At 46.0% G+C, this 14,338-nt stretch overlaps 1 protein-coding gene across 14 annotated transcripts in view; it reads left to right on the top strand.

Moving 5' to 3' along the window:
- LOC8041639 (rho guanine nucleotide exchange factor 11) overlaps positions 1–14,338 on the top strand; it is a 171,406-nt gene that overhangs the window by 145,214 nt on the left and 11,854 nt on the right. For all 14 annotated transcript variants that reach the window (XM_029972231.4, XM_029972228.4, XM_029972227.4 and 11 more), the window contains 7 exons: positions 1,195–1,269; positions 4,049–4,254; positions 5,379–5,611; positions 6,169–6,294; positions 7,514–7,810; positions 10,647–10,978; positions 12,702–12,815. In XM_029972231.4, the coding sequence (XP_029828091.3) occupies positions 1,195–1,269; positions 4,049–4,254; positions 5,379–5,611; positions 6,169–6,294; positions 7,514–7,810; positions 10,647–10,978; positions 12,702–12,815 (1,383 nt within the window). The remainder of the gene's footprint in view (positions 1–1,194; positions 1,270–4,048; positions 4,255–5,378; positions 5,612–6,168; positions 6,295–7,513; positions 7,811–10,646; positions 10,979–12,701; positions 12,816–14,338) is intronic.

The raw sequence follows: 14,338 nt of genomic DNA, 5'->3' as shown, positions 1-14,338 counted from the left end.
AACCGAAAACCTCAAATTTGAAAAATTATTTCTAAAAAAGACAATTTGAAATTTAGGCTTATGGTCTTCCTTTAAGAGTTTATTCTGCAGTTTTGGAAAACGAAACTGTTCGCCAGAATAATGTCGCCTTGATAAGCCGTTAGCTGCTGCTGCACCCTTCTCTTGTTTCCCTATGTGCAATGGCAGAACTTCATTAATTCATTAAGTTATATTTTCCTTCAATTCCTGATGAAACTTAGTCGAATTCAGCAGGACTTATTGCCTGACCAAACAATGCAAAAGCAAGCTCACACTTGCTTTTTCCTAATATCATTGTCCTCATTGTGCCCCTTGCCTTTGTTTCCTAATGAAGACTAGGCCTATGGAATAAGTTGTGCTTTTTCACTTCGTAATCATTTTGCTGTAGTCTTTTGTTAATGCTGAAATTCTTATGTGGGGCCATGTGTGGCCGTGTGGCCTTTCACCCGTGTTACAACAAGCAAAACATTGTTGCTGTGACCATGGAGGAGCCATCAGAGCCTTGCTACACTGAAAAAGTAGTTCATCGCTGCCTCATTCATCATGGTGCAATACGCTGCAGTAATCGGAAGATACATGCCCCTAACTTGCCTTCATAAATTTAGGTACTAGCTCATTGGGCAAAAAGGGATGCATAACAGCACGTTAGCACTGCAAGCAATTGCAAGGCAATGTGCCAGAAATCACCCTGCCAACGTTTTAAAGACAATTTCTGACAGTTCACTAGCATCACACCAGGTGGCATTTATTTTTGAAAATAATCTATTAAAGAGGAATGGTTAGTCTCTGTTGTATATTTTTTGTGTGTGTGTGTTTTCATAAGAGACTTTATTTTTGCTTTGACTTGGGCTTGGGATGTGCAAGAGAGATACTGTAAGCGCGCAACTTAATTTTCGTGAAGACCTAATTTTTATGAATTTCATGAATCGCCTACAGTTTGCGAAAAATAGGTCCCGCAAACAATTCCAGTAAAATATAAACGCATTTGAATCTATATTGAGATCCCACCGCTTCGTGAAAATTGGGACCCTCGAATTATTCCTAAACTTCAGCTTTGACCTAAATCACGAAATATTGAGCCCACAGAAAGTAAGTTGTTTACAGTATTAAACTGTTACTTGCCTGTGCCTTGTCCATTCTGTGTGTGAGCCCCATTTCTTTCTGCTAACTTTACAGTGATGTGGATGTGGACGACAAGCCCAACAACTTGAACAACTCGGGGAGCTCTTCAAACTCCAGCCTGTCCGCAAGGTGGGCCCAGGACTGTTCAATCTCAAGTGAAATTGTGCACATCTATTTTTCTTTCCTTAATTTTTACTGCACTTATATGTGCTCTGTCTGATGGCTTTAGTGTATTGAGCATTAATAAGACAATGCAATGAAATCTTCCAAACAACTGGCGCTGTGTTTCCCACATGTCCTTATTGGGCACTGCACCTCGTGTGTTTTCATGATTTATGAAATTAGGAAATGTGTTTATGCCACACTAATCAGGGTGATGAGTCTTTTAGTATGGTGAGGGTGTAATTTTCAAGATGTGTATGCATTCACTCTGGCCATGCTTTGAGTAAGCTTTGAAACAATTGGACCAGAGCAATTGCTGTCAGTGGAACCATGTCTTTTGTGCTATATTTGATGGCTGTCAGAAAAGTCTTACATTCAATGACATGCCTAAATGGAGCCCTAACATTTCTGGTGTTTCTGCGAATGCATAGCACCAGATCACCAAACTGTCGAGAATGTAGGATCATCAATTCCACCTGTCTATTTGTGTTCTTGAGTTCCAAAACAGCCTTGAAAGTGAGAATAGTTTGGTGCTTGCAGTTCTTATGAGTATGCTAATTCAAACAAACAAAAAATGTTTGTGAGCATACCAAAAAGCGAAGTGTTTGGTTTAACTCTGCTTGCACACCAATCACTGTCGTTCGGTGTACCCGTAAAAATATGAAATGCAGTTAATTGAGGTCTGCCTCTGTACTCTCTCCAGTTCTAGGGGCTCTAAGCAAGACACTGTTCTTGCCCGTAGAAAGTGGTAACAGGGTCTAACCCCTCCAACCAAATAGGCAAACATTGTCTGTTTGCCGATATCAAAACGTGATAAAAAATGTTGGCTGTCTTTATTTTACTATTGTCCTCCTCACCCAACGTAAGCATGAGGAAGAAAATACTTTTTCGTATATAGGGTGTCTGAAGTCACCAGGCTCGATCTAAACTGGACCATAAAAATCGACACCTACACGAAGCAATCTAAACTTTTCGTCAAAGGTGTATTTTACAGGTCTGTTTTTTCTTGTAAAATCACGTAGTGTAGTTCCGTTTCTGTAAAAATTGGGCCAAGAAACTTGCCAGGGTCAACGGCGGGCGGCGACGCAGAAGACAGAGTCGAGCAGTGGGGCGCGTTTGGCGCACATATCGATAGGTGGCATCCGGGGCAGCATTGGAAGGTGTAGCCGACCAGGGAAAGAAAGCAGACGACACAGAGACAAGATCCGTCGGCAGCAAAAACTTTGTCATTATGCGACTGATTTTTTTTTTTTTTTTATCTTCAAGTTTTGTTTTTATCGGTTGCATTTATTTTTACACTGCGCAAAGATTATCCATTTTAGTAAATCACGGTCATCGCAAGCAGTCTCGATGAGGAGGTAGCACCATCTATCAATATGTGTGCCAAACGTGCACTCAGTCGTCTGCGTTGCTGTCCACCGTTGACCCTAGCAAGTTTTTTGGCCCGCTCTTTTTACAGAGAGGGAGCTACGCTTTGTAATTTTACAAGAAAAAAATGGACCTGTAAAATACATCTTTGACGAAAAGTTAAGATTGCTTTGTGCAGGCGTCGATTTTTACGCTCCATTTCGGATTGAGCCTGGTGACTTCAGACACCCTACACTTAAAGGGGTCATGAAACGCTTTTCCAACTTTTTCCTGTTTAGCTTTCCTCCTCAACTCATAAATCGCCCATTCCACCACGAAAAGAAGGGAGGCCCCTCTCGCTCGGAATCCGGTTTGTGTAGCCGGACAGAGCCATTGTCCCCCTAGAAGATTAGCCCGTCGTTCAAAATTCAGACAAAAGTTGCTTTCCCCACCCCGTTCATCCCGAAGCTGACAGTGCTGTTGAAGCTACGTGCTCGTTGGGCCAGCCACACCTGCCACGTGAGCGTGGCAAATGTGGCTGCAGAGAATGAAGTCAGGTGATGAAAGGGAGGCGGCTGATTGGTCCGGCAAGCGCGTAGCTTCTACCACAATGTCATCTTAGGGGTGAAGGGAATAAGTGAGGTCCGGTTTTGTGTGACGTCAGTTTGGACCCGATGACGCGCTTTTGGGACCGCGGATGTATCACAGTGAAAAGGCAGAGAGGTTGCGAAGGAGAGGAGGTACGAAATAGTCCGCTCTGTTTTCAAATTTTCACACTGAAAGTCGGGCTTTTGACTTTCGACATTTTTTCTTTTGGTCCACTGAACGATGTGCTATTAGTAAAATCCCAATCGAAAATGATTTATCCCAACCCAAAAATCGTTTCATGGGCCCTTTAAGCACGCTACACTGGTATCCTCTTCACCGATGTGACAGACTTTGTTGCCAAACTTGGCCACATGCGTACAAATCACTTTAATGTATTTACTGTCCTTAGTCTCTGTCTGGGGTAAGCTAAAAACCTTGTCTATAGTTTAGTCTGTCGTAACAAAGTACCGAGGGAGAGGTCATCATGACAGGTCGTCGTGACGTCCTGTCATGACGGCCTGTCATGGCACTAACAGCTGTTTTGGTCACTCACGAGGCCCCAAGGCCCCGAGGTTGACTGAACAGCTCTTGGGGCCAAGTCAGCTCTTCTTTTCGTCCAATAGCGTCTCTTGGTTTTGGTCATCATTGGCGGCGTGTTCCTCCACGCTTCTGGCTTCACCTCTGGTGGTGTCGTGTTGCCTCCAAAAGCTTCCTACCTCCATGTTGCGCCGCGGCGGACTGTGGGGGAACATCCCGAGGGGAAGCGAGCCAGCAGGGGCTCTAAGGTGCATGTGTGCTTATGTCTGGTTAGGAGCCTGGAGAGCCCCAGCCAGTCGTGCGAGGCGGTGCACCGTGGCCAGCCGGCGGGAGGGGGCGACGGGGGTGGTCCCCCGGCCCCCCTGGACGACTCCGACCTGGAGTGCGACACTGAGCCCCCCAAATGGCAGGACAGGGTGCCGCTGGACGAGCGGCGCCTGCTCAAGCCCAAGGAAATGAAGAGACAAGATGTCATCAACGGTGGGCAGTGTCTCGAACCGGGGCCTCTTTTGCGGAGGGGACGTCCTGGGGATCGCTCTCGCGGGGTATTGCGTTAAGGCCTGCGCTTGGGCTTCACCTTTCTGCCTTGTGTAGTGGCCGACGAGGTGAGAATGGCAGGGAGACGCTTCGGTTGACCTGCCTCCAGCACGGGCTCCCACCTTCAGCGACGCCTTGAAGTCTCGGGCACCTCGAGATTGCGTGCAAAGCCAAAGCACGGCGCGAGGTACAGAGCGCGTGCTGGAGGCCAGGCGTTCAAAAAATGCACTCTGCGGTTCTTATTTTGTCAGCAGCTGTGGTAAACATTCTAATGCGAGCGGAACTAAAGGCGGCTTCAAGCACTTACGGCAAGGTAATGCAACAGTACCATTGGTCGGATTTAGATCGAGGAAATGTAGAATATTGTTGTCCTTGCAACGTAGTGAAAAGAGAGATTTTACTTTGTTTTACTCTGCACTGTTTGTACGTGGAAGGTGCCATTGCAATTGCTGCCTTCTCTGTGGGTGTGTTTGTGATATTGTCTAATGTGAAGCTTTGCATTTTTAAAGTTCAGCTGCGTTTTTTCAATTGTTTGTCGAGAGTATTCGGTGAATTACACAGTTTTCGACCAATTCTTGCCCAAACCTTATCGCATGCTCGCCAACTGTATGAGACTAGTTTAAGCGAGTCAGTCGAATTTATATATTTTAGCCTTAGCTTGCATTAAAAATGTCTTCAGTATTTGTGACCTGCATTTGTGTATAGAGCACAATTCCCAGTTAGCACAAACGAGTGATTGCCGGTTTTTTGTTTGTTTTTCTCCTAGAATTGAAACGCTGTCACCGAAACTACTAGTGTGGTGTAAAGTGCTAATAGCCTTAGCAGTGACATTTTGTACTTGTTATTAGGTACCATGTCGTAAAATAGGGAAGTAAAATGCGAAAAAGCCCCGATATCACGTTTACACTAACTGTATCGTTCAGTGTATGTGTACTGTGACGAAACTTGTGCACCATCATCGAGGCCTTCTACCGTTCAAGGATTCATTAAGGGGGGAACCAGTTAATTGACGTGCTGTTCCTCCTACAAACTGACCGTGTTGTCTGTCCTGCCCTTGGTGCTTTCAGAGCTGTTCCATACGGAGCGTACGCACGTGCGTAACCTGAAGATCTTGATGCGCCTGTTCCACCAACCTCTACGACTACAGCAAGAGCCAGTGCTGGGCGTAGAGCTGCTTGACCTTCTATTTCCCAACTTGGAGGAACTGTTGGAGATTCACCAGTCGTTCAACGAAAAGATGAAGCGCAGGCGTCGACAAGAGCCCCTCGTTGGAGACATCGGGAAGATGATGCTGGACATGGTCAGTGGCCGTTCAGTCCCGGCCGGCCGGCCTCTTTCTACAGTTGGCTCTTGGCAGTTCGGCTCTCAGCAGTCGACTCTCAAAAGTTTACCATGGCTAGATGCTCTATAGACTTCACCCAATCGTGGCTCTAGCAGTTCGAATATGATTCCAAAGTTCTAGAACTCAACGTTGTCCGATTTAAACTTTAGAATCTATTTTTTTAAATGTTTAATAAGAAAATGGCATTTGTTTTTGGCGGGAAACAATATTCATTCCTATGTACTTACAGGCTCCCCTTCCAAATCAGATAATGCCAGGTTCTGAACTTTTGGCATTTTAGCTCTAGTGTTGGTGCTGCATTTACACAAAGTTTGAGCCTTCAGTTCTATATTTTTTATTTTTGCCGTGTGAAAAAAAAAAAAAGTGATTTGCTTTTCTCAGGTGATGCCGTGTGCTTCGCCCGAATCGGACTGAGTATTGGTGCAGCACTGGCTGCACTTCTATATGAGCCCATTACTTAATGTGTGACTTTAAATGTGAAGCTCCATGTGACGTCCCTCTCATGTCCTCCCCAGCTGGACGGTGAGTCTGGGGAGAACCTGAAGCGAGCGGTGGCCACCTTCTGCAAGAACCAGTCAATTGCCCTGGAGAGCCTCAAGAGCAAGCAGAAGAAGGACCAGAAGCTCGCCCAGTTCCTGGCGGTGAGTACACAAGCTTCCTTGGCCCAAGACCTTCCCGAAGGCATGCATCACCACTTCCTGGGTTGATTGCCCAAGGGGTTTATTTGTCATTATCAGCTTGGTACCGTTAGAGTGGATCAAGTGAAAGTTATATTTGTTTATTCAGACTGCAGAATTAGTTTAGCAAGCCTGTAATGGCTCATTGAAGTCCGCTTGCAATTGCAGCAATAGTAGTATCCCAAAAGTTATCAATCTTCTACAAAAACCAAAAAAAAAGCAAAAGCAAAAAAAAAGGCTGTGTTTGAGACTTTTTGTTTTGTTGCCCCCCCCCCCCCCCCCCCCCCTCCCCCCCCGTTCAGGGTTTTGTCTAAAATGTTAAACCTTCACCAGCTTGTTTGAACTCTAACTTTTTGTTCAGAATGCTTTAGTTGGTTTTTTATTCTCCCATGCTCTTATCAGCTGCCCTAGACAGTGTCATTAGTCATGTTAAAAGACAAATAGAGAAGTTTGTTTAATTGCCTTTTAAATTTTCAGGGGAACTGTCACTATTGTTGTCAAAACATAGATTGCCTATCTTGTGGCACAAATTGCCTGAACCAAGATAACGTGATCTCTAGGTGTGAATTGTCTTTCTGTGGTTTTCTAAACCACAGGCATGAGTAGGCTATCTTTTGAAATGGGCCATCTCTTTGGGTATTACAGTAAATATATTCTAATTCCATATTTGGTTCCATACAGTTGTAAAAAGTTTGTCAAACATTTGCTTGTGGAGATATAAATTATGTCGTAATTTTTATTCCAAGTTCTGGGGATTTAGCTTCCTCGTAAATATTGGCCCCAAATTGGAAAAAGAGGTGCGTCCTTTTTTACAACTGCGTGGTGGTGTTATTTGGAGCCAGAAAAGTTGGCACCTTCCCTCTCTTAGCAAGCAAAAGTATTCATTGAGGGTTTATTTTTGCCTTATAAAATTTTTAAACATTGCACTAATAAAAAAGAAACGCTATAAAATTTTAATATTGATTTTTGACTCGGGTGGCCAGCACTTGCGAGAGGTGACAGCCATCACACGTCGCGCTCAATGCTCGGGGCAGTCTGCGTTTCAACGCACGCGACTCTTCCTGACAAACCCCGGCTAGGCAGCAAGGGAAAAAGCACGGTATCTTGATGGCAACTAACCCTACTACACGTTGGTCAGCTTCCCCGAGGGTGCGTTCTCACAAAAAACTGCCATTCCCCGCAGGAGAGGGAGATGGACCCGTTGTGTCGCCGTCTGCAACTCAAGGACATGGTGGCCACGGTCTTCCAGCGCCTGACCAAGTACCCGCTTCTGCTGGAGAATGTGGCCAAGCACACCGCAGCGGCGTCCGAAGAGCACGCCCGACTCATGCGTGCACTGGAGTGCAGCAAGCGCATTCTGGCTCACGTGAACCAGGCGGTCAGGGAGGCCGAGAACCAGCACCGACTGGCCGAGCTGCAGCGCCGCCTCGACAAGAGCGCCTTCGACAAAGTCGAGCATCCCGTCAGCCAAGCATTCAAGGTACGCAAAGGCCTCAGAACGCAAAGTTTTGATGGCGCGGTGGCATAATGCCCGTCAAGGATCAGCTCGCAACCAAGCCGGTAGCAGTCATGTCGAAACAGGTCACATCGCAAATGTTTCGAGGTGTGCCTAGCACTTCGGTGGTTGCTCTGCCGTGCCTGGCGGAGTGGGGCATTTGAAATAAGGAGCGCAGCCATCTGTTTAAGATACGCAAATACAGTGTAGACCGCATATAACGTATGTCACGGGAGTCGCGAAAATCCGGACTATAAACGGTACCGCACTATAACCAAAATATCAATTTTTCAAGCCAAAATGCATGCCATCAGACAACTTACCTTTCTAAAAGAATTTATTTTATGTTAGATGAAAAATAAAGCTTTAGTTTGAGGAAAGTTTTTTATTACACCAGACTAGTACACTTCTCTCTCGAGTGTGTCACACATTTTGAAAGAAATGAGCGACTTTTGCCTGGCGCAGCCTTTTGACGGCGTCGGGGGTTGCGGACGGACGTTGCGAGCGTTCACGATTGCTAACCCTAATCACTTTTCTCCGGCGATGAAAACGCGTGAAAATTCGCATCCCTTATACGGTACGCGCCCGTAATACCTTCAACTTGAGCACAGGCATGAAATGCTCCAAATAAGAAATCCGGGCAATGTTCGAAAACACAAATGTTTAGAAAGCACCACTGTAGTCGGAGTAAACAAACACGACGACACGGGCGTTTCTTTTGTCTTGAGAGTGCCGCCACAAAATCGCCGCACGAGTAGGTGGATGTTCCCTTCTAGTACGTGCTGGGTTATCATAGCGACACACAACGAAAATTCACAATCAAGGATAGCGCTTTTACGCGGAACGATGAGCTTCTACGCTGCGCAGTCTACGTCAACGATCAAAACCGACGCCATGTTCGCGGATAGAAGCAGCCGGCCCGCGACCGGCATGTAACGCGCGCGAACACTTTTCCTCGACCTGCGATTGGTCTGTCGTTGCGGTTGTTTTCCAACGCAGCGGAGGGACGCACGCACGTGAACGACATGTGTGTGCGTCCCTCCGTCGCCATGGCAACTGAAGCCTCTCTCTTCGCTTCATCGAGCAACCTCCTTGCCCTGCGAGTGCCGCTCGGCTCGCGCCGTTATCTAGTGTCGCACAGGGAAGCGTGCTCTCTGCGTCGGTCGGTCGGCGCGGTCGCCGGGCTGTTCCGAAAACCGCACTATAACCGGTTTTTCCCTTTGCGCGCCTGCATTTTAAGCAGTATGTAATTACATGGAGTTCTATGGGAGGCGAACCGGTGGTTTAAAAAAGCCGCGTTATACCCGGTCCTGCACTATAAGCGGTTACGTTGTAAGTGGTCTATACTGTATGCTGTTATATATAAACTTTAACAATGTGACGTGTTGTGCTTGTTAGTTTGAGGTGAACATCTTGGGTCAGCGCCGTCCTGTCGTGTTTGTTCTTTTACTCTTGTCCAAGTTTCTTTGCCGCTGTTTCTTCCCAAAATGTTATATATACATTTGCCAATGATATTATGTAAACTACCGTAAGATGCGGGGGAAACGCCCACCTCACCTTCATTGAAAACTGGAATAATCTAGACATGGGTGCTTGTGCGGTCAAATCTGTCACTTAACATATAATTTGCGGAATTCCCAAGTTTGGGAAATGGTAATAGTGGGGGCTTCCACGGTATTTTACTGTAGGTCATTTGAAATGTTCCAAGTATATTTCTATTCTTGTCCCAGTATACTGTCGAATCTCGTTAATTCAAACTCGAAAGGGACCAAAAATTTGTTTGAATAAAGCAATGTTTGAATTACTAGGAGTTTCCTCCCGTAGAGACGCATAGGATGGGACATCATGTTAGATTGAATTATCCGCAGGTTTGATTTAAGAGAGTGAATTAATGAGAGTCGACTATAGTAAAGTCCCATAGGTTGCACAAGCTTCCCTGCACTTCTGATTGTCATTGACGTTTATGGAAGGAGAGCAGCGAACAATGAAGCACCGATAGCATTCTGCCTTGGAAATGCAATTTGCATCGAGATTTAATTTTTGCGGGTGTTTCGCCATTCGCTCGCCTTTTTTTTTTTATAAATGGAAACGAGGGACTGTTACCAACGTAATTGGAAAAAGCTAAAATTTATTGAGTTACATTTGAGATCATACACACTGTTCAACCTATGCAGAAGTGATGAGGAAGCAGTCGAGCTTGAGGTTTGAAAGCACTTAAGGACCTAGTCCGTCGTCACCGGGGGGGGGGGGGTTAATAAATGGAGCGCAGGCTCTTGATTTCGCTAGCCAGGACAGAAGGATGGACATTAAGAAGGGTTAGATGGGGCAGTCGGTCGTCCAGTAGACGTGCAAGTCAAAGTTTCAAAGGTGTAAAGGGGAATGAAATAGGGGTGGAATTAGGGAGGCTTAAAATGTTTCGAGCTAGGCGGCGCTAGTCACTAAAAAGGCTACGGTTGGAAAGAACGACACTTCGGCCACCTCGGCACTTCCTTGTTGCCAGTTGTCCAAAGCTTTGTCCGAAATCGGAGGAAACAGCTTTCCGTCCTTCATCGATGTCAAAACAGTCCGCGACAGAACAAAACGACGACGTCGCCCAAGTTTTCCGCCACCGAACCTAAAGCGCAAGAGGTCATATTCTAAAATCGTAACGAACGTCACCTGAAATCACCGGGATCGCAGTCGGCGATTGCGTTGAGCTTTCACGACGTTGTCGAGCAGAAACCGAGGAACCACTGTTTTAGAAGCGGTGAACGCTCCGGCCGGAGACTCACTCCGGGTGCCGTACCAACGCACCCTGACTTGTCCCCTCCACCCGGTGCAGAACCTGGACCTGCGGCAGCATCGCCTTCTCTATGAGGGTCCCCTGGTGTGGCGCCTGCCGAGGCAGAAGGCCATTGAGGTGCAGCTGCTGCTCCTGGAGGACATGCTGGTCCTGCTCCAGCGCCAGGACGAGCGCCTGCTGCTGCGCTTCCACGCGGTGCACCTCCCGACGGCCCGCGAAGATGCCAAGCTCACCCATTGCCCCGTGCTGACGCTGCAGAATGTGTTCACGCGCGACGTGGCCACAGACTGCAAGGCCTTCTTTCTCGTCTCCACCGCCGAACAGCATGCCATGTACGAGTTTGCCGCCGCCTCCGCCAAAGAGAAGATGAAGTGAGTTTGGACTCGTCGCTCAAGTGCAGTATGTAGATGTATCGCATAATGCGGTATTTGAGTCTGCTATTGAATTTGAAATATTTTTTGTCAAACACAAAATATTGTCACAAATGACAAATGATAAGGCGATTATTAACTGAAGGAAACTAAACATGTAATGTGGCGAACTTGTGCCAAGAAAACAAAAGAAAACTAGTAGCATCGCAAGCGTCGAAGTCGCCGCAACTGTCGGGGTCGAATGCTGAAGCGAGACCGACTCCGGCTCGCCACGCGGAGCTCTTTATGCGCAGACGTGGGCTTCTGGAACAATCGCCGTAAAAGGTTTGGCACGTAGAACATTCGGACCTTGATTAAGCAATAGGGTTCTCAAATTCACCATAGCGAAACATTTACAAAAATAACAAAATAGGTGCATCCGCTCCCAGGCATCGAACCTCGGCCCTTTGCGTGAGAGCCAAGCACGATAACCATTCGGCCACGGGTTCGCTTGCTTGGAGACGCACGTGGCAATATTGCAGAATATAGGTCATTTCTTAGGGATCGTTAAGATAAATTTTTACTAAAAATATTTTCTTCTAACAACATATATTGATTTCACAGGGTCTATCATACATCATAAAGCTAATAGTGTTTATAAAGCGGTTGTATTATAAATAAATTGCGATTGTGAAAATAAAATAAATGGGACGATAATTACTTTCAGTTGTAGCTAGTTACTCTTTATCTAATCAGTTTAGTGCAAAAAGAAGTGCTTTAGATTGCAGCTGAACTCGGGTGTTAGAGCGCTCCATTGGAAATGGAGAGGTCGCGGGTTCCATTCCCGGACCGGGCGGATTTTTTCAATCGCACACCAGTCACCTAGTTGTGTTTGGAGATTTGTGTTTCATCAATTTTCACCAAACTATTTGTGTTTCATCAATATAAGCATCCGTCGTTGAAAAGCACATGTGTCACGGAGGCTAATTGTCCGACAAACCAAAAATAGACACTGTCAGTTAGGGTACACTAACTTTTAGAAGTAATAGCCGCGGGTGTGGCGCACATTTTATGTATTCTGAATTTTTCTTAGTTGCCGTTTAATTTGACAGCTGTAAAAGTTTCAGCGTTAATGCACCTTCTGCACATACGTTGTATCTTCAAGAAATAAAATTTTAACATCCTTTCCGCACATTATACCAACCTGTGTTTCTTTTGAAAGAACAACTAATTGGCCACATTTTGATGTGTCATAGTGCTTTATATGCAAGCTAGTTAGGAAAATAAGAGCGTTTGCATGAATCCCTTAAAAATTGCTGTTTAGCCAAGCCCACGCGGTAACATTGAACTATGTTTGCCCATGCTACATCGAAATATATGCTTGTCTTCTGTACACCCTTCTACTTTATCTTCGTTTTTTGTGCGCTGTGTCGATTGTACTAAGTGTGCACAGGCAGCATTATTAACTTTGTTAACAAAGCTGTGGCTGCAAGGGGAGACATGACGAGTGTCTGGCACGTGGTCACGATCAACACATGCCTTGGCTAGGCTGTGCTATAGCTTAGAAAGTATTTCCTAGAGAATGGAATCGCCCGAGGATGACGGATTTACAGGCTGGGGTCCTGGGAACCCGGTTTGAAAACCCATGTCTTGGAAGTTGTAGCTTCTGGGAAGTCAGCTTGAAACAAGTTTGTTACTTGGAAGGTTATGCTGAGGTAGCCTAAACGTCTGCCTCTCTCCGCAGCTGGCTTCACCACATCAACGAGGCCCTGAGGCCCCACAACCGCCAGCAGTCGCAGCAGAAGCGCTCGGAGCGCATGGGGTCAACGGAGGAACCCCCCGTGGACAGCACGCTAGAGTGAGTGGGACCCTAAAAAAGTTTGCCCCTTCTTCCACCAAAAATAATTGGAGAGAAAACATTTTTTTTTTTCTTAATTGGATCGTTTGGTTTGTTTTTATGGGGACGAAGAAAAAACTCTTAATTTCTTAAAGTCTTACGAGTGAGTCACTGTGGTTTACATGCCATCCTCTAAATAAAGAGGCACATTCACAGTGGCTTTAACATGCAGGAATGAGGCATGTGCACCTTGGCACATTTGGCTCTTCTTTTGTACTCAAATGTGCAGTGATATCCCAATTCGACACCCGTGTCCAAAATATGAACTTGCTCCTTCTTTGAGGCAAAGTATTGATTTTAGAAAAAAGCAGGGGAATAATCTTTCCCCATGAAAAATTGTTTTGGGATAACTGCCCCAAGTGAAACGATTTGGAGAAGGGTGAAAAAACTAGTTCGAACAGGTCTATCAGTAAAAAAAAGAATATGGGGCTTTCTTTGTTCAAGGTTGCTGAACTCTTCTCCAGCCTTCCCAGGCTGCTTTTTCTTCTAATTTTGTTAATCAAGGTGAAGAAAATACCCTTACCGAATATTAAGGGGAGAGTGGCTTTTTTCTTATTTTGGAGTTTATTGGACAAAATAAAATGGAACCTGATCAATGGTTTCAAATAATATCCCTTCCATTTGCAAACTAAAATAAACCTCGGACGAAAGAAAAAAAAGAATACATCCTCGGAGAAGAAAACATATACAGTAATCCCTCGTTATAACAAAATTGCTTTTTTCGAATTATCGCTTTTATCGAAGTTCAACATGGTCCCGATCAAAATGCACATATTCTGAACCGGATTATTCTAAGTGTATCGGCGGCCGACTATGCTTATTACGAAGGCAGAGGTGCCAAAAGCATGCTAGCCTACACGGAGGTCATTGCGTTCCCTCCCCCTTCTCCACCAAGGCAAACAGCGAACTGAAAAAACAACAAACAAGAAAACAAAGCAAATGGGAGATAGGGGGCAGAGTGCACAGGGCACTGCTTCCGATCCCAGTGCTCCGGTGTGGCCAAGGAGCAGCGTCCACGTTTCGACGCTACACACGGCGCTTGCGGCCGAGGACGCTGCGCGACTCCTGTCGCAATCGGGTCGATGGAGCGACGGAACCTGGAGGAGATCATCCCTTCAAAAACCCCGACGTGTGCGCCTGCGGCGTACATGTGCATCATATGGGAGAGTGGGACTGTTTACCAAAAGTCGCTTAGATCTGCGAGGTTAAGAAAAGTGGCCGGCCAGAGTCCAAAATTGCCAAAGAATTAGATATTCTGGCATCGGCCGTTCGACGGCTATCCACTATTTTGCAGAACAAGCAAGGCATACTGGATGGGCCCGAGGAGTTTCTCGTGCAAGAGAAAGCATGCTCGTGACCCGAAGATGAAAGATCGCCAATTGCTTTGCGCGCATCGGATTTTCTCTCGCAAGGATTCCTGCTGAGCTGGCGTACAATTCCCAGAGGTGCAACGATCTCTACAGGAGTGTGTGCAAACATGTTAG

This window comes from Ixodes scapularis, unplaced genomic scaffold (assembly GCF_016920785.2).
Source record: "Ixodes scapularis isolate PalLabHiFi unplaced genomic scaffold, ASM1692078v2 PGA_scaffold0__279_contigs__length_252992795, whole genome shotgun sequence".
Taxonomy (NCBI): Eukaryota; Metazoa; Arthropoda; class Arachnida; order Ixodida; family Ixodidae; genus Ixodes; species Ixodes scapularis.
Note: the sequence above shows the minus strand (reverse complement) of the source record. Positions and strands in the feature narration are given on the sequence as shown.